This window comes from Cydia strobilella, chromosome 22 (assembly GCF_947568885.1).
Source record: "Cydia strobilella chromosome 22, ilCydStro3.1, whole genome shotgun sequence".
Lineage (NCBI taxonomy): Eukaryota > Metazoa > Arthropoda > Insecta > Lepidoptera > Tortricidae > Cydia > Cydia strobilella.
This window is the reverse complement of record NC_086062.1, coordinates 11,757,540-11,778,638: the sequence shown is the minus strand read 5'-3', so window position 1 is coordinate 11,778,638 and position 21,099 is coordinate 11,757,540. Positions and strand designations below refer to the sequence as shown.

At 40.0% G+C, this 21,099-nt stretch overlaps 2 protein-coding genes across 2 annotated transcripts; one reads left to right on the top strand and one right to left on the bottom strand.

The window, feature by feature from the left end:
- Positions 1-3,965: 3,965 nt before the first annotated feature.
- On the top strand, positions 3,966-4,696 carry LOC134751370 (protein lethal(2)essential for life-like). The gene has a single exon (XM_063686716.1). The coding sequence runs from the start codon at positions 4,039-4,041 to the stop codon at positions 4,615-4,617; it is 579 nt and encodes a 192-aa protein (XP_063542786.1). The 5' UTR covers positions 3,966-4,038; the 3' UTR covers positions 4,618-4,696.
- Positions 4,697-9,836: 5,140 nt separating this feature from the next.
- LOC134751593 (phospholipid scramblase 3-like) lies at positions 9,837-15,662 on the bottom strand. Its single transcript, XM_063687068.1, has 6 exons — positions 15,489-15,662; positions 14,832-15,034; positions 14,077-14,218; positions 13,405-13,516; positions 11,917-12,079; positions 9,837-9,933 (listed from the first exon to the last, which is right to left on the bottom strand). Exons 1-6 carry the CDS (start codon positions 15,660-15,662, stop codon positions 9,837-9,839), a joined length of 891 nt encoding a protein of 296 aa, XP_063543138.1.
- Positions 15,663-21,099: the final 5,437 nt, after the last annotated feature.

Below are 21,099 nucleotides of genomic sequence, written 5' to 3'. Positions count from 1 at the left end.
ACGCGAGGAAAGTCACCGGGGCACGATGGGCTCAGTATTGAGCATCTGCAGGCCGCTGGAGTACACTTACCCAGAGTGCTAACAATGCTGTTTTCGCTGTGTATTTCTCATGCATATTTGCCCGAAGAAATGTTGAGAACAATTGTCGTGCCGATAATTAAAAATAAAACCGGGGACCTGTCAGACGCAGGTAACTATAGGCCCATCTCATTGGCTACAATAACAGCTAAAGTACTTGATGGTGTGCTGGACTTGCGACTTGGTAGATATCTAAAGTTACATGATGGGCAGTTTGGTTTTAGAGCAGGATTATCTACTGAGGCCGCCATTTTAAGTCTAAAGCACACCGTCAAGTATTACACAGAGAGGAACACGCCTGTATATGCGTGCTTCCTCGACCTGTCTAAAGCCTTTGACATGGTGTCATATGGTGTCCTGTGGGATAAACTAGCTTCAAACAGGGTCCCACGTGAAATAATAGATATTTTTAAATATTGGTACGGCAACCAGACCAATACGGTTAGATGGGGGGTAGCACAGTCGGAAGCATATAGGTTGGAATGCGGAGTGAGGCAGGGGGGCTTAACCTCACCGAAGCTTTTCAACTTATATGTTAACGGACTGATAGAGGAGCTCAGCAGAATGCCGGTGGGGTGTTATGTCGACGGCGTTAGCGTGAACAACATAAGCTACGCCGACGATATGGTGCTGCTGTCCCCCTCTGTCAGTGCACTCAGGAAAATGCTGAGTGTCTGTGAGACCTACGCCGAAACTCACGGTCTTGTATACAACTCCAAAAAGAGCGAAGTCTTAGTCTTCAGGTCAAAGAAAATGAACCCTAAGCATGTGCCTTCTATAGCTTTGAATGGTAATGATCTACGAAGGGTGTCACAGTTTAAATATCTCGGGCACTATCTGACAGAAGACCTCAAAGACGATCTCGATTTGGAGAGGGAACGAAGAGCATTAGCGGTCAGAAGCAATATGTTGGCTCGTAGGTTTACCCGTTGTTCAAAACAAGTTAAAATCACCCTTTTTAAGGCGTTCTGCCAAGTATTTTACACGGGTAGCCTATGGGTCAACTACACGCTGAAAGCCTATAATGCTCTCCGTATCCAGTATAATGATGCCTTCAGAATCCTGTTGAGGTTGCCACGGTTCTGTAGCGCGTCAGGAATGTTTGCCGAGGCGCGTACCGACGACTTTTATGCGATCAGGCGAAAGCGGGTCGCATCTATCCTAAATCGCATCCGACGCAGCGACAACGGGATACTGAAGGTCATCGCCGATAGACCTGATAGTTCCATCCTGTGTGCATGGGTCAAAACCATTAAGTAGACATATATCGACATTTGTTATGCGTGTATCTGTTGCTCTTTTGACATGAAATCATTATTTATATGAATTTAAATTAAGAGAAAATGGTAAATTTTTGACATTCTAATTATTATTCTAGTCTATATTATTTTGAATCTGACATATTAATTATTTAAATTTATTGGATTTTGATTTTATTGTTAAAAGTTTTGTTTTTATTTTTAATGTATTTACTAACACATAGGTATAACGATGGTACTAACAATGTATGGAATTTTAAATGTTCTGAAATAAAGATATTTTTTTTTTTTTTTATTATTATTTTTTGTCAAAATTGGTTTAGAAGTTTAAGCTAAGGCGATAATACACGTGACAGAAACATTGCCTCATATACTAATAACACTCCTAACTTATATATATAATTGCTAAATAACTAGTGACTCCGTGAGCTGAACTTTAAAGGATTTTCAAAAACTGAATCGACAGATAAATTTTATGTAATTATCGAACCTGCTCACAAATATTCACGAGAATCGGTAAAAAAAATGTGACCTGTAGAGGAGACATCCGGACATACGAAAGAATGTATGCCTTCGCTTTCGGTCGGTCAATAACCATTTTTGTTTACAAAACAACAAAAAAAGGTTGACGGCACCACAGCTAATTTCATCGGTACATCTACTCAACGACAGATGGCGCACATAGCGCTCGCTAACATTGGTAGGAAATTTTCTAGAATGTTCCAGATCCTTCTGGAAAAATGATAAAATCTCTGAATTAATGAATGAAAATAAATTGATAAACTAGTCGAATAAATAAGAAATAATTCAATAATTTTTTTATTAAATAGACTAAATCAAGTTCCATTCAAAATTTGATGATTTTGGCATAACAAAACAATCGTCGAGAATGTTCCAGCCATATCCGGCGTGTAGTTTGACTTCTCGCCGCTGTTGGCGCTAGTGGCATCCGGGTTAGTAACTTCTGGTGCATTCTTTCAAATGTCTTACCGTATTGATTAAATTTGGATTAATGCATTTTCCAAACTTTGTTTTTTTTTTCTAGCAGGGAACAACTAAAAAAATCAAAACAGCCTAAACAAAACTTACTCAAATGTACAAGTAAACAAACAAGAATCCAGAGAAAAGGCATGGCATGAATGATCACTCCTTTATGTTTTAATTTTAGCAAGTAGTTGCAAGTAGGTACAGGTACCTATGTAGAGAGATAGGTATGTATGTTCTGACTGAATCCAGGAAATTTGAAGAATTATATTTCTAGAACTAGACTTTTTAGGGTTCCGTACCCAAGGGTAAAAACGGGACCCTATTACTAAAACTGTCCGGCTGTCTGTCTGTCTGTCTACATTCCATACAACTGGGGTTAATGTAACGGTCACGTGCGAACAGGACAAAACCAAGAACGTTCTTATCAATGTGACTAGGAACTAGTTCCTGTTTGACCCTATGGTTGACTCATTGACATATGGGTTTATAATACATATTCGTGGAGTCAGACCACGCTATCTCTGCAGGGCATTTGCAATGACAAAGATGAAAATATTATGTGTACTAACGACCCGCCCCTGCTTCGCACGGGTAGACGGGTAGTTCAACATTTACAGAAAACCTTTTACAAGTTATACATATAAACCTCTCTTGAATCACAATCTATTTAAAAAAAAACGCGTTAAAAAGCGTTTGAATGACACAAAATGGAAACATGTGTATTTATTCACACGATGGCGGTAGCGCTTTTTATCAAGCGTTGTTGGATTTTCAACTTTAAGCCTTGGTTTTTAAATCAAATTTAGCGTGCGGGCTGATTCAAGCGCTTTTTTAACGCGCGTTGATAAAGCGCTCGTGCATGCTCGTGTTTAGGGTCACTTAAGGAGAGATCCATCCATCATTATTTTATGTTGTAATACCTATGTTTAATTTACTTATACAAAACCTATTGGTTTGTTAAAATTATAATAACATGAATCCATAATTTCGCCGGCCGGTTGTCTTTTGTTTTACGTTTTTTTTAGACCTTGTGCTACGTGACGTGACATTCAAACACTACGAATACGAACCATACGTGGCGTATAATATTGTTTTTTTTAAGAATAATAACAGGAATCCTTCTAGATATTTCTACCATACTGCGGTGCAAACGTCCCCAACCCCTCAACCTAGATACTTACCGTGGGAATATTCGCGAAATATCTCGTGTCTCATTCATGCTTCATGCCCTACAAAGAATACATATAAAACAGGGTCGTGTCGTGCTCCACAGTGACATCTATTGGGGAATAGTAGAACTTTATGAAAATAAATAAGATGTATTGTGCAGTTTTTTGGTTGTATAGCCTACTAGTCGTAAAGAAATATTATCAAACTAGGTAATTAACACAATTTGAATAACAAAAAGCCAAATAGATGAGTTAGGAATAAATGCCATGAGCTTTTTTACACGATTGATTTTAGGCGTCATCTACCGGCAGATAGCTGCAGCATGCAGTTACTATAGTTAGGTATACTCTCGACTTTTCCTGAGCGTTCGCCATAGTTCCGCTATTCCCCGCTAGGTGTCACTTTTTTCAAGAACTTTCGTGTATTTTCTCGAATGCATTTTCCGATCCATATAAAGATGACGGCAGCAGCGCTCTGCATCATTCGATTGTGAGCAAGCGAACCAAGCGATTCAAGCGATTCTCAAGCGACAGAGTAATCTGCAATGGCGCTTTTATTACTCGACGAATTACGTCCCCGTCGTCTTCGGGATCAACTTTTTGGTCTCGATTTGTCGCCGGACGATTTTCTAATGGACATTTTCGACCGGCCATCACTGCAGCGGCGCTACTCTCGTCCTTGGCGAAATTTGGCTTTAGCGGCTCGAGACGTCGGATCCACCATCAAAACTGACAAAGACAAGTTCCAAGTCAACATGGACGTCCAGCATTTCGCTCCCGAGGAGATTTCTGTTAAAACTGCGGACGGCTGCGTGATAATTGAAGGAAATCATGAAGAGAGGAAGGATGAACATGGATACATCTCCAGGCAGTTCAAACGGAGATATATTTTGCCTGAGGACTGCAATCCTGACACTGTGGAGTCCAAACTGTCATCTGATGGAGTCCTGACAGTGGTAGCGCCTAGAGCATCGGAGAATAAAGGGGAAAGGGCGATCCCTATCACCCACACTGGACCGGTAAGGAGGAAGCATCAAGATGAACAAGATGGAGAACAAAAGAAGCTGGAGAACGTGGAGAATGGAGAAGAGGAGAAATCGCCGCAGAAAAAGAGACGACGCTAGATGCTAGGTTAAGTTTTAGGTTAATTCATTCCAGTATTTTGAAGACTGATTTTTCTAATAAATGTTTCGTTTAAGTTAATTACCTAAGTATTTGTTTAATTTCAACTGACCATTTATGTTTTTACCTTTTGACCGCCATTCGTAAACGGTGCAGCACTGTAAATCTTTTTCATGGTACAAAGTAAGCAAAATAAATAAGTAATAATATTAAAAATCTTAGGTATAAGATGGTATAAGTAAGTTTCATTCATACAAGGTTAACTGGAAGAGATCCCTCAAAGGGATGAGTTCGCCTTTGTACTTACTAATTGTATGTTATTTTTAATATGTCTTTTTGTACAAAAAAGAGTTTCCTACTACTCGAGCATAACTAAGATACTAATAATGTGCATATAGTAGATATATTTCACATAGCTTGGGTACAGTGACAGCTCTCATTTACCATACACATTATAGCCTAAAAACTAAAATATGAATATGTATAAATATGTCACCGTACAGGCGTACACCGTACCCAAGCTTTTTGAAAAATAGTGTAGGCTGATGGCCACATAAAATAACAATTTATTTTTTCTACTCGTCACATTTACACTAATCTGTGTATTACAACGTCGCATGCAACACTACAACCTTACTCTTTTCAACGTTGGATAGTCTATGGCACTTCCGACTCAAGCATAAGAATTTTATCGATACGGTTTAGTCAATTATAAAAATTTTGAAAATAGAACTTCATACATTTCGATAAAATATTTCTTGTTTAAGGAGACTTGATTCAATGCAAATTAGCCTACTTAAACACGCTGCTGCGTCGCATCTGCTTTGTGATTGGTTGGCCAACAAAACATTTTATTTTATGTTGTAGTAGAAACAATTGCTTCATACGTCAAAAACGCGTATGTGACACCCTTCATGTAGCAACATCCATACCCTACGAAAACCGCTTAGCGTTGCTTGTTAGTCTCCATAGGCTACGGTGGCCAAAATCGAGAAAAAAATTGTCTTAAAATTGAATTTAGCAAGGAGCAGGTACCAGGGGCCCTGGTCCAGGGCCTCATGAGTTACGAGGAGGTGTCGTTGAGCAACCCGCCGGGGTCGCCGGGCCCGCGGCGGCCGCGGCCGGGGCGCGTACGAGTATGAAGGTATCGCGGGCTGCGGCAGCTCGCGTATCTTATGGTTTGTTTACCTATATGATTCTACTAGTTGAAAGTATTTTTTTTGTCTCGTAGAAAAAGTATTGTATACAATAGTGATATAATCAAGCTTTTCAATCTCGTACCTTAACTTAAGCAACTCAGCAAGCTTCGTTGCTTAAACACGGTACTCGACTGAAAAGCTCTCTATTATATCACGTTTGTATAAAATACTATTTTACACCACATTCCTATTTTTATTCATTTCTATATGAAAACTACTGAAAAGGAGATCCAGCTTTTTTCTGTTCATAAAGTTTCAAGAACCCAGAATTGTTGGCAAAAAGTATAGGTACAGGCTGTTAGGGTTCCGTACCCAAAGGGTAAAAACGGGACCCTATTACTAATATTTACTAATGGCTCCTGCTCCTGTACACCATGGCCCAGCGTAGGCCAGTCTACGCAGCTATGCGGTGGAATGAGATAGCAATATCACTTGCTCCCAATATCCTTGGGCCATGGTGTACAGGAGCCTTAATTAAGACTCCGCTGTCTGTCTGTCTGTCCGTCTGTCACCAGGCTGTATCTCACGAACCGTGATAGCTAGTAGCTAGACGGTTGAAATTTTCACAGATGATGTATTTCTGTTGCCGCGATAACAACAAATACTAAAAACAGTATAAAATAAATATTTAAGTCGGGCTCCCATACAACAAACGTGATTTTTTTGCTGTTTTTTGCGTAATGGTACGGAACCCATCGTGTGAGAGTCCGACTCGCACTTGGCCGGCTTTTTTAGTCCCCTGCAATTCATTTACGGGGTGTATATCTATAATATATAATTATTTAGTATGATATATGTCATACTGAGAAACTTTTACCATGGGACCAACCCCGAAATCGCGAAAAAAAATTGGCCGTTTCATACAATTTTGGCTGGTCTGATGTTAATAATATCTTTATCCGGTTTCTTTTTTTTTTGAATTTTATGGCCTGAGCCCTTTAAGAGCCAAAGTTTATAATATAGAACAAAACAAGAGACAGGTAAAACCTATGCTGGCGCCATCTATCAAAACTTTTGACTGCTGCCAAAGCCAACCCCTTTAATGCTTCTTTAATGGGATGCGCTCCATTTCCACTACAAAATGAACTCACCTAGCGTGTTCTTGACAGTGAATATGGACATAGGCTGGAATCGAAATCGCTGGCACAGGGTAGTAAAAAAAAAACAAAATACCTAATTACCAATTTTTATTTCAAGCAGCAATGTTGCATCATCAGAAAGCAAGCTCCCATCATCACGGCCTTTATTCCCACCCCCAAGTTTGCCGGGAAGCTGACCACGAAGTTATCATACTGGATCCCCCACCCCTTCATAACCACCCCCACCTCCTCCCCCCCACTTAACACACTATAAATCGTGTCATTCGCATACAACTTCTTTATCAGAAAAATCACTTCACCTTCTCTGTTCTTCACTTCGTATTTGTCAAGAAAACGTGATTGTTGAATGGACCCGACGAAGTTCTTCGCAGGTGCCCAAACCAGGACCTTATTTACAAAACATTTCCAATACTTCTTTATATGTACGACTTCGTTCCCATATAAATTGAACAGTTTTATTTGAAATTGACTAGCCTGGTTTTTTTGCACACCAATGAATATTTTTTCGCCTAGATTGTTGTAAATGGTGTAACTGACGTCGTGTTTTTCAATTAGGTTATGTAGTTTGTCTAGTTTTTTAGCGACAATCAGCTGATTTAGGTCATAGATGTAAGCTAGACCAGGAAACTCGAAAACGCTGTGTGGACAAGTCATCCATGTTTCTGACAATTTCACGCTGGAGTTTCTTGAAAGTATCATTTATTTTTCGTTTTCGACATTTTGCGAGATTTTTTTAGTAATCTTTTGGTAGATATTTTTGTTTATAAGTCCATTGCTCTGGGTGGTTTTGTCTTTGTCAGCCTGACAGGTAGTTTTGGAGACGTTCTTGACAATTAAATGCTTGACGGATAAAAACAAAGAGTACCTATATATATGGATAAAAAAAATCCCTATGAAAATTGAAAATTAAAAATTTGATTTAAAAATTCTCCATGAAAATTTTGTATTATGCGAAGAATTTACATTATTAACATCTACATTATACTTGATTATTCTTTAGTTAAAGAGACGTTGTTATTTACAAACGCTTAAATTTATATTTAAAATAAAAATTCCAAACATATTAATTACAGCGCCATCTACAAATTCTACGTCTCACTATTTCGTTTATGACATGGGCTATGTGATTGCGAACTTGGTCGGCGCTGAGAGTGGACGTTTAGCGTCACGGTCATTGATAATTAGTTGTTAGCAGGAATGGATAGATGGCGCTGTTATTAAGACTCACTTTTTGGACATTTTCGAATGGACTGTATTCTTATACAGTTGTTGTATTGGCGCAGTACAGTCAGTATAAGAAGTAGCAGATGAGATCAGCATTTTAAAGATAGTACATATAATTATAAAGATACCTATATACTAGCTTTAGCCCGCGACTTCGTCTGCGTGGAATCAGTAACAGCAGCTGAGAGTAAGTTTAGAGCCTGGATAAAGTGTAATAGCAATAATTCTATTTGAGCATAAGCTTCATTGCTTGATATCACTTATCAGGCAATTCATTAAATTTCTCAATTTAACCCCTCTTTTCACTCTTTTTAGGGATGATGATTTAGGGAAAACTATTCTTTGTCCTTCCCCGGGACTCAAACTATATCTCTATGTCAAATTTTAACTAAATCGGTTCAGCGGTTTAAGCGTGAAGAGGTAACACATGCAGACAGACAGACAGACAGACTTTCGCATTTATAATATTAGTATGGATTATAAAATACATATGAGAATAATAAAACGGACCCCAGGCTCCCATGAGCCCTGGCAAAATGCCGGGACAACGCGAGGAAGATGATGATATGAGAATAAAACATAGCTTGTATTTTATAAATACCGTTATATTTCTTAAATTCATGATCTGGCAAAAAACATGATACAGGACAAAACTGTCAAACACACATATTTATAAATGCACCAGTAGGCATTTTTACATTCTAAAGGCTCCTGTACACCATGGCCCATGTAGGCCAGTCCAAGAAGGGACGCATTTATGCGTTAGAGGGAGCAAGTGATATTGCTGCGTCCCTTAGACTGGCCTACGCTGGGCCAGGGTGTACATGAGCCATAACAAATGTATGGAAACTAGTGTCACTCTTAGTGTCACACGAACCTAATAGCCGCCGCCTGAAGGGGCTCACTGATTACCAGTCCGCCGGACGATATCAGCCTGTCAGTTAGAACAAAAAGTTGACAGTTCCGAACAACTGACAGGCGAACTGGTAATCAGTGGGCCCCTTTACAATGGAAGTACCTAATACGCTTTCATTTTAAAACGACATTCTGATATGAAACATGAAATTTGACATGAGGTGCATTCCACAAGAATGTCCCTAAACGTGGTTCTTCTAATAGTTCTAAAAAGGCGGAGAAAATGATATTCGGTCTGGTGTCTCATGACTTTGCTAACAAATTGGCATAATATTCTCGAGCTTTACGGATTTGATTGAATTAGCTGCCATACAAGGCAAAAGGGGTCCCTTTTGCATTGTTTGACATAATTATTGAAAGTCATAATGTAATGCTTGTCATATTATCATTAGTCATAATTCTGAAACCGTGATTTTCTACGGGTTATCCTATAGATACGTTAGGTTAGGTTTGTTTTATGGCAATCCTGAAAAGTTACGCGTTTCTGAGAAAAACCAAATTATGACTAATGATAATATGACAATCATTACATTATGACTTTCAATAATTATGTCAAACAATAGAGACCTAAGTTCGTAAGAACTATTATAAAGTTGTGACCTAAGGCAAAAACATTTCGTAAGGGACATTATTGTGGAATGCGCCATAAACATTACATTAGATATAATGTTACGTTAATGTTCATGTTAAGTTTCATGTATTCTTGTATGGGAGCGGCTGGACCTTACGTCTTTGTAATAGGGTTGTAAATGGTATGTTAACAGTGTGTGTGTGTGTGTGTGTTTATGTGTCGTAGTACATGTAGTCGATGAGCAGGGAGCTGGCGAGGAGCAGCGCTTTCTCTTCTACTGAGAGGTCTCTTTGGAACGCCAGCCCAAACCTGATGAGAGAATAACATATTAATATATAATTATAAAAACCGGCCAAGTGCGAGTCGGACTCGCGCACGAAGGGTTCCGTACCATTACGGAAAAAAAACAGCAAAAAAATCACGTTTGTTGTTGCCCCATTTAAACATTTATATTATTCTGTTTTTAGTATTTGTTGTTATAGCGGCAACAGAAATACATCATCTGTGAAAATTTCAACTGTCTAGCTATCACGGTTCATGAGATACAGCCTGGTGACAGACAGACAGACAGACGGACAGACGGACAGCGGAGTCTTAGCAATAGGGTCCCGTTTTTACCCTTGGGTACGGAACCCTAAAAACGGATTATATCGCGTATACTGAATTTATAATACATCCCGACGTTTCGAACCCCTTTACAGCGTTCGTGGTCAACGGGTGACTGAAAATACGGGGTTTTAAATTCAATATACGCGATATAATCCGTTTTCATAGTTTTATTTCATGAGTCGCGAGGTAACCGAAGACCACATTATTAATATCTTAAACGTTGTTTTTATTGATTTTCCGTGAAGTCAGTGCTATCTGGACGGAAATGATGTGGTTCTCTGGAAGAGATCGCTCTTTAACACTAAGAGTCAGACCAAGATAAGTTAGCAGCGATTTTGATAGCGCAGACCAGACTGCAAGTGTTAAGCGAGGTTTAGACTAGCAATAACTTGCATGCAATTTACGTTACATTGCCGACTACTGAGATAAACTGCATTCAAAAGTTTATGTAATGAAAATTGCATGCAAGTTCTTGCTAGTCTAAAAGTAATAGATGTCATATAATAAAGAAAAAGTGACGAAGCCCTCCAGTGGTGAAGGCCGGATTCGAACCAGCGTCCTTAGCTATCGCGGCTAACGCCATGAACCCCTAGGCCACCTCGCCACGTTAGGCTTCGTCACTTTTTCTTTATTATATGACATCTATTACAGTTTATAATTTATATATAGTAGTGTGACTACTTAAAAAACACAAATCCCGGACCCGGACCCGGGTATGTCCTTAAACTACGTCCAAAAGAGAGGTTATGGGCACTGTGAATGACATCTCGCTTTGTGTGGTAGGGCACAGGACTGCGGATGTCATTCCAGATCTAGAGCAGAGCCCAACTGGGGAGGTACCTCCACCTTACAGAAACCGCAGCCAAATAACACTAGACCATACTAATAGTGTTGTGTTCCTGCCGGTGAGTAAGGTTGCCAGAGCTCGAGGGAGAGGAGTGTTAGGGTCGGCAACGCGCATGTAACTCCTCTGGAGTTGCAGGCGTACGTAGGCTACGGAGACTGCTTAACATCAGGCGGGCCGTATGCTTGTTTGCCACCGACGTAGTGTAAATAAAATAATAATCAAAACAAAATATTTAATAAAATAATCTGATTTGTTTCCAAAATTGGGTTAATGTCATAATTTACACACTGTGCAAGTGTTATCAAAATCGCTGCCAACTTAGCTTGCTCTGACTCTACCACTATTTTTTATTGCTCTTCTACTGGGATGTGTGACATTACTATTATTTGTATTATGGTTTGTACTTTTATCGTTAGAAGTGTCATGTCTCATGTGTTATTCTTATTCGTATTTCACATGTTTGTTACAAAACAGATATACATCATCTGTGAAAATTTCAACTCTCTAGCTATCACGGTTTATGAGATTGACAGACAGACGGACAGACATACAGACAGACGGCCAAACATATAGACAGACGGACAGTGGAGTCTTAGTAATGTAATGTAAATGTAAATAGCCAAGCCCGACCATCTTAAGCCTGCAGGGTGCGTAGCCAACGTGCAATCGTGTACGGTCCGTATTAGCGAACGAAACACAACTGTAATAACTGTCCACTAATATGGAAGAGTGCAAATAGAGAGAGATAACTACGTTACGCTATGGAGCGTTAACGATTGATGTTGCCTAGATCTCCAAAATCCAGCACAGCCAAACAGGAGAACTACCTCAACTACGCCGTGCTATCCTGCTCTAACACGTACTTGTCTAGTGTGGGGGAGCGGAACAGCGCATGCGCGAGCCCCCTCCATCGCTTCCAGGTGCTACCAACGTGGTAGCCCCCGGGCCGCACGATCTCGAAGTGCAGGTCGCGGTAGATGCCCAGGGTGTTTGATGGTCCTGAACAAAAAAAACCGGACAAGTGCGAGTCGGACTCGCCCACCGAGGGTTCCGTACTTTTTAGTATTTGTTGTTACATTGGTTTTTAAAGGGTCGGCAACGCGCATGGTGTTGCAGGCATCTATAGGCTACGGTGACTGCTTACCATCAGGCGGGCCGTATGCTTGTTTGCCACCATCGTGGTATAAAAAAATATATATATATATAGCGGCAACAGAAATACATCATCTGTGAAAATTTCAACTGTCTAGCTAATATCACGGTTTATGAGATACAGTGTGGTGACAGACAGACGGACAGTCGGACATAGACAGACGGACAGCGGAGTCTTAGTAATAGGGGCCCGTTTTTACCCTTTGGGTACGGAACCCTAAAAATGATGATGAGTTAGGTACGGTCAAGTAATTTCATTTCAGTATCATCATACTTGGTATCAATAGGAAAGTCGCTATTAGGGACCACATGTACTAATTGTCACTGTAGTAGTAGAAGTAGTAAAACTTCTTCATCATCATCATCATATCAGCCCTTTATCGCCCACTGCTGACCATAGGCCTCTCTTCCAGTACGCCACTTGTCCCGGTCCTGAGCTAATCTCATCCAGAAGTGACCCGCAATCTTCCGGATGTCGTCCACCCAACGAGCCGATGGACGCCAGGATCTTCTTTCATTCGAAAGCGGCCACCATTCCGTTAACATTTTAGTCCACCTGCCATCACTGCCTAGCAACATGTCCCGCCCAACTCCATTTTAGTTTGGTAATGGCGAAACCAACGTCTTGCACCTTGGTGCGTCGACGGATCTCGACATTCCTTACTCGATCTTGAAGCTTGATACCGAGCATGGCGCGCTCCATGGCTCTCTGTGCTACGCGGATTTTATGCACAGCCTCCTTAGTGAGCGTCCATGTCTCGGCACCGTATGTCATGGTGGGCAGGACACATTGGTTGAAGAGGCGAGTTTTCAGGCATTGTGGAATGTTAACAGGTTTCAGGATGTCCGCTAATTTATTAAATGCCGCCCAACCCACTCCTTATTGTACAAAAAGAAACATAAAACAAACAAGAGAAAAACGCATCATTGCATCACTGTGACAAGGTACCACAGGCAGGCAGGAGGTCATGGTTCTGAAATTAAATTTCTTGGCCGTGTATGGTACCTACGACGTGGTACTCTTACTTACTTACTTACTGCTGTGGTGCGACGACCCGAAGTGGATCTTGGCCTCCGACACCAAAGACCGCCATGCTACTTTGTCCAAAGCCGTTTCTGTCCAGTCGACGGCGACGACAACGTGGTAGAGTAATCAAATTCGTTGACCATACCTTGTACGGAGAAGAGGTCCTCTCCATCAGGACCCTTGATGGAGTAGCACGGCTTCATGGGGGTCCAAATTTGCTCGATGGTGCCGATCAATTTGTCCGGAGGAGAGTATACCTGATGCCGAAGGAAACTCATTTACCCATAGAATTAATTAAACTATAACTATAACCGCCAGATACAGATGATAATCAGCAGCAGAAAATGCTAAGCGGGCGAGGTGTTCAAAATAATCTTGACGCGACTTTATTGTTAAGAGTATGAGGGCTATCGTTTTTTTGCTCACCAGTTGGCGCCTCTGTTGACGGTGGTCCAAAAGACTAAAGAACAGCTGTCAGTCATTGAAGTGACAAGTGACATTTGACATTTCGAACTTTGCGAAGACCACCATCTACGCTAGCGCCCCTAGCGGCGTTAGCCCTCATTAAGAGCGTGTCAATGTAAGTTTGAACACCTCGCCCGCTTAGCAACTTCTGCTGCTGACTGGTACCAGTATCGGAATAATTACTATACGGCCACAAAGAACTATGAGTACTATGACCCATCTGGAAGGCGCTGAACAGGCTCAGGTCTCAGGTTGGCCGATGCAAACAGAACGTGGTCAGATGGGACTTCTAGACCACTCTACTCAATGTGCTTGCAACGTAGCAGCTCAGATTTATAACCCCGCCGTTTACCTCCATCCGTTGCAGCTGGCACGGAGTGACCCTCGTGGTGAAGGCAAAGGGCCGCAGGATCCTGATAATCTCGTCTCCAGCCTTGTTCATGATCTTTAGCTGGCAGGGCCGCAAACCGTAGCAGAGAAAGCCCAGCCACCAGCTGGAAAACAAATTTAATTTTAAAGAGTTACAAAAATAAGCGCTAAACGATCGCGCGCTGTACGGTTTAAGAGGAATTTCCTCCCGCGGACGCTGCGGCTGTGGAATCAGCTTCCTGCCGAGATTTTCTCGAGGGACTACAGCATAGGAGTCTCATAAAAGGAGTGTTCAGGTTTTTAAAGGGCCTCTGGAGTTGCAGGCGTTTATAGGCTACGGCCACCAATTAGCCGGCTAAGTTTGAAGCGCTGATTTGCTGATAACTGTATCAACAATTTTAGAAGTACTAGTAGACAACGAAAACGAACAACTTTACTATGTTCTAATGATGTACCATCTCCAGCTGCTGACTGCCTCATGCCATCTTCTAGTCATCAAGAGACAAGGATTAAGAGAAGGTAAAGAAGAGGCGCTTCCCACATAGATTTTCGTACCGTGACCCGCCTGATGCTATCTCTATTGCACGCGCATAATTCAATTGCTGCTGTCAAGCTAACAACTGGCATCATAGGTGGGACAGCAATACAATTAATTATGCGCGTGCAATAGAGATAGCAACGGGCGGGTCAATGTATGAAAATCTATGTGGAAAGCGTCTCTTCTTTAGAGGTACTGACGTGTTTTCCTCCAGAACGGAGTAGGCAAGCGCGCAGTCAGCCGCCTTGATGATGTACCGGCTCCGCTGACTCTGCAGCGACAGGAGCTGCTTCATGGCCACCTTCTTGATGATTATCAGCCTCTCCACAGAAACTAGGTCTTGGAGGCCGGAGTCGGATGCTGCTTCGGTTAGTTCGATGGCTTCTGTTGACTTCTGAATTAAAAAGTTGGTTTTACGAATTTATTCCAACTAATTATATCAAAAAATTATTTAGTTTTCTATACTTCGTCTTACAATTCTTACAAAAGATGGATGAAAGAAAATGAAAAGTAATATGGTCAAAACTTCCTCGCGTTTTTCTCTATCACCTGGTCAGTTATATTGCTACATATAAATTTGCATCCGCTAGGATAATGCCCTAACTTTCCAACTTCGCCGAATGTTTTTTTATTATGAAAATGATACTAAAACGGATTCCAAATCCTCCACATGTTGAATTAATGAACGGCAATTATACAACTTATAGTGAACTTGTGATTTAATGATAATGTAGTTAGGCCGAAGCTATGAACTAAAGACGAATTTAGGGTCGTAACTCGTATTTTTGCCAACCCTTTTTTCAATGAACTGTAATGCAATATTGATAACGGAGTTTGATGATAATTCTACTACATACTATCTGATCTTCCAAAGGCTGCAATAACTGCAAAGGTTCCATGGTCTGTAAAGGTTGCAGGGTCTGTACAGGTTGCAAGGTCTGTGAAGGTTGCAGGGTCTGTACAGGTTCCAAGTCTTCATCATTTCTCTCAGGTTCTTTCGTTTCGGGAGGCGGTGCTGATGCCGCCAACATGACGATAAGTTTCTTTGGAATTTGATAAACGGTTCTCCAAAATGGTTGACAATGTTGACGTTTGTCATTGATGGATGAAGTTGTTTAATAGAGAACGATAGATAATTTAAAGAGGTTTTAAATGACGACGGAAAGAGGATTTTATCCTCTTACCAAGAATATATTACTGCGGGGTTACCTACACAATAGTCATACATTCGTATATTATTATAAAATTGAATTGTTGCTGCGAACTTTGTTCATTTATTTTCATTTCTCATGCTCTGAAAGAGGGTCATTGTTGTTTTAAAAGTCGTGCAGAAAATGATACGTTTCTGCACTAGAGCATTTTAAGTTCCAAGTACGATTTTTTTATTTTTTTTTACAATAAGCAATTGAAATTTGGATTTAAATAAATTTGTTATAAAATTTCAATTCTGATATTTAACTCCCCATTCCATAAATAACAATAATTTTGCCTAAATTGTTAATTGAAAGTACCCTCAAGAATTACTATAAAAATGTATACTTAGTCATGTTTTCAAAAAAAAACACATGCATTTTACTTTCCTCGTATACGAAATGAAAAGTAGAATGTTTCACTCGGGTGAAAGGCATCATTTCAGCACTACGTTCTCTCTACGTTCGAGCGCCAAACAACCTCGGCAGAAATGAGTGCCTTTCATCCCTTATTACCTGGCCTACTCAGTTCGGGAGTGACGCTGTCCATGAAGTCGATAGTCCTGCGTTCGAATCCCAGTAAGGGCATTTATTTGTATGATGAGCACAGATATTGGTTCCTGGTGTTTTCTATATACTTATTTATGTATTTGTGTATTATATACATCGTTGTCTGAGTACCGCGCTGAGAAGCGCTAGTGGTCTAGTAAGAGCGTGCGACTTTCAATCCGGAGGTCGCGGGTTCAAACCCCGGCTCGTACCAATGAGTTTTTCGGAACTTATGTACGAAATATCATTTGATATTTAAGTCGCTTTTCGGTGAAGGAAAACATCGCGAGGAAACCGGACTAATCCCAACAAGGCCTAATTTCCCCTCTAGGTCAGATGGCAGTCGCAAAAACTAGTGTCTACGCCAATTCTCGGAATTAGTTACCAAGCGGACCCCAGGGTCATGAGCAGTGGCAAAAAATCGGGATAGCGCGAGGAAGATGATGATGTCTGAGTACCCATATATCCACAACACAAGCCTTCTTGAGCTTGCGGGGCCTAGTCAATTCGTGTAGGAAGTAAGAATGTAGTAAAATATTTATGTATGTAAAAATATAGACTAAATTTTGCCTTTCTAAACGACTTTTGTCAGTGAGTATGGCAAACCAGGTAACCTTCAAACTAAAGCATAACACAAACTCTATCTAATTTTGGTGGACGATGTGGACAGTAAGTGATAGCGGGTGATAAGGTCCATTCCCAAGGGTCCGAACATTATCTGACACGTGCGTAAGTGGCACTAATCGATAGTCAAATTATTAGGGTTCCGTAACACCGTCAAAAAACATCCAGTATAGAGGTCCTCTATATCAATCTGACACCTGGCACGATCGGTTGGCTGCGTGGCCTGGATGTCGATTTATAATACTGAGGGTTCTGTTTTTGCCCTATGAGTACGGAACCCTAAAAAGAAATTGTGTACAATTTTCGTAAATTGGCTCAAAAAGGGCATCGAGAATGTCATGACTCACACTTGACCGTTTTTTGTCCAGTCCGAGTCCCCAACATCAAAATAATCGATAATCAATGTTCATGCAAATACATTATTCCTATTGCCAGGGGGATCATTTAAATTTGTGGAAAGAAACTGTATCGCTTTTATTAATCTCTGATACAATGCGATCCAAATACAATTGACGTGGGGTGACCATGAGCTAAGCGTTTTTGAGGATACTAGTATTACTATTATTATTTTTTTCCATCCAGATCCAGAGACCGTGAGTTCAAGTCTCACCCAAGGCAGTAATTTTTTCCACTTTTAAATTTATTCTAAGCTTATCAGCATCAGTCGCAGACGTTTTTGCTTGTTAAAAATTAATACTAGTGTACACACGTCTCAGTCCTGTATATGCGTCAAATTATGGGGATGGAATGTTTTAAACGAGTTTAGGTTATTATACTACAATAAGTCTACCATTATCAAAACAATTACTGTTTTTATAATGAAAAAAAAAGGAAGTCCCAACCTTTTACCTTGTTTATGTAACATTTAGAGTTAGACCACGAAAAGTCTGCAGTGTTATTTATACGTCATAATTTCATAGAAGTTTGACGTTTAAAATAACACCTGCACTGCGTGTGCTGTCGAAATCTCTGCAAACTTTTCTTGGTTTGAACTTATTAATATAATAAAAATAAAAAAATTCATTTTCATAGTAGCAAAGGTGTGTAACGATGTATTTGATCACTTAGGCTGTCACTAAGTATCTATTTAATGTTAATTATACACATATTTTGGATCACAGACTATTCGATACCGTACACTTCGAGACTGTCCCGCGCCCCACCCCACTGTGGTCATCGTATCTTTTTAATGCGCGCACGCGTCGTTTTATGCAAAAACGCAAATTTGGTAGAAATTTGAAACGGCCATTGTTGCACTGGAACAAAGGACAGTTTTTCAGTCGCCGGGGGAAATGTATGTGCATGTGCACATGCACATACACAGCCAATACATAACGGAACGTCAAGTAAGGAAAGGGGCGCGGGCGGTCAGACGCATGATAGTGTTTTTGCAGTCAGCATGTCTAATTAGGTGAAATTTTTTCCATTGTATCTTACTTTTTGCTTTTATTAATATCATTTCGTAGATCCAAAAACCGCTGGGGCAGAATGGTTCTTGAGTGGCTGCGAGCCGGAGGATGTAGTAGGTATCTAACAGGGTGAACCTAATATGATCTGGTTGTGTGAAACACACCTAAAAACGCCTCCTGTCTCATGTCCTGCGTGTTGCCACATTGGTTTTCTCCACTAAGCATAAAAATAACAGGTCTGTGAGTTGTGTAAAAGTCTGTAACAACCCTACTTTGGTCTTGTGCGGTGTCGGCATTTACGCAAACATCAAAGGCGTACGTCGGTCCACTGTTACATTTTACACCGTGGTACTGGTACGGGAGACCTTTTTATAGGACTCTGGGCTGTTGAAGGAGGAAAGCTGCTAAAGGAAGGCTGCTGCTTTATTTATTTATTTATTTATTTATTTATTTAATCTTTATTGCACAAAAGAAAACCTTACAGTACAAAAGGCGGACTTAATGCCATAAGGCATTCTCTACCAGTCAACCTTAAGGCTAAGCAGAGAAATTGTGGGCGGTGCTACAAATACAACAGCAAAAATAAAATAAAAATAACATATAATCACATATATATACAAATATAATATACATATATAATATATATATAAATAACGACGAGACTCATTATGAAACTAATAAAAATACACTAAGAAACTTTCTTTCCGCTAGCATAGAAAGCACGTAAGGATTTTTTGAACGCGAACTTATTTGGCGCATTTTTTATGTTAAAAGGAAGTCCGTTCCAAAGGCGCGCCACCTGCACAGTGAACGAATACGACATGAACCCGGTTCGGTGAAAAGGGATGGACAGAGACATATTGCCAGAAGAGCGAAGTTGGCGGTCGCGAGAAATGCCGTAGTATTGAAATAAGGATTTGAGGTACTCAGGAGAGTGTGGATCGTTAAGCACAGAAAAGAGAGTGGAAAGCAAGCGAATATTGCGACGTTGTCGAATTGGAAGCCAGCCAAGCTGAGAGCGAAAGGAAGAAATGTGATCATATTTGCGGAGGCAAAAAATGAAGCGAATGCAGTTATTCATCAGGCGATCCAATTTGTCGAGAAGCTCTTCGTTTAAGTCCGGATAACAAACATCACCATAATCAATAATGACTTTTTTTACATTACATTACTTTACATTGGTCTAGATCTCAGGTCTTGCAGGATCATTGGATGAGGGCACCGCAGCAGGACGGGTCGTCGAGGAGATCGATGGGGATTTTTTCTCTTTTTTTGGCTTTGCCGCAGTCTAACAATTCTCTCGGCTTTATTATATGATGCTCAGTGTAAAAAAAGACCTAAACCTAAATCTTAAAAAAGTTCATCCAATAGCGACATGTTAGCTTTAAAATAAAAAAAAACTTCTGTTTTTCTAGTTTTTTTAGAATGAGAAAAATTATGATATGAATTTTGCCGTTGACTAATAGTTAGCCAATAAAAATAAAGCGCAAAGTTTATCAATAATAATCTGTATCACGGATTATAATTTTTATGAATATGAAATGTATGTCGATAATGAACGGACATAAAATGTAACAATACTTTTGAATAATGGCCTCAAATGTCGAGAAATAATAAAACTCAAAGTCGCCGATAAAATGCAAAACAATTACTTTCCCCATCACGCCATTTTACATCTAAATCCCTCAAAATATGGACTGTATTAGCTTAAAATATAATGTCTCGGACATTAATATTGAAATGAGGGGACATGATCGTTCGTTATACTTTAAATGCATTCTTTTTTACAACCAAAAATGTCGATTTCTCCCTAAAAATTTATGTCCCGCTCCACCCCTATTTGCATTGTGTTTAAACTTTTTTCTTGCCCGGCAGATGGTCGTGGTAAATGGCGCGAAATTTTGACAGAACGTGTAATTTTTGTCGCAACAATCAAATGACTTGTGCCGGAGAACGCGCGCAAAAAAAAGTAATATTAGGTACTTTATTGAACCCTTTTCTAAAGGATTGAATTCAATTACGCGATTTGCGACGAAAAAATCTAATAAAAGGGGTGTTTTTTTCCAGATTTTTGGAAATACAGGGGCTTAGGAGCATGTAGGTCAGTGGGTGCAGCCGAATTAAAAGTTTTTTCGTTTTTTTTTTCTTTTTTATTAAATGTCGGCGCGCGTATGTCACGTGTTTGGAAAAGCAAGGGTTTAAAAACAACAATAGCTTTTTAGGAAATGATTTAGAGTTTTTTTAATAGCATAACGGATTTGCTTTTTTGGGGAAAATAACATTTTTAAAGGAATTTCTTTTTTTTAGTTAAATAAGATCGAAGGGTAGGTGTCAAGAGCGCGAAATTATAAAATGATTGATCGTGTATTGTGTTATTTTTTATATAATATAGGAATTATTATTTAACTATTGCTTAAAAGGTTTACAGTTCACGAGGTTATCGTAATAAGTAAAATATTTTGCTGGAATCCTTAAATTATTCTAAAACAACGTCTGAATAGAAGAAATATTGGTCCTCATAGCTCAAAACTATCTAGGTAGGTACCTGCGCTGCGCCAAGGAAGGCCCGAGCCTTAAGCTTGCCTACTTTTAATATTTCATACTTTTCTAAGTGCGAATTTGTTAAATGGAATGGGAATTTTGCGTCCATGTTCGCTAGTACTATACTTAGATAGAAAAAACTGCAAGTTCATATT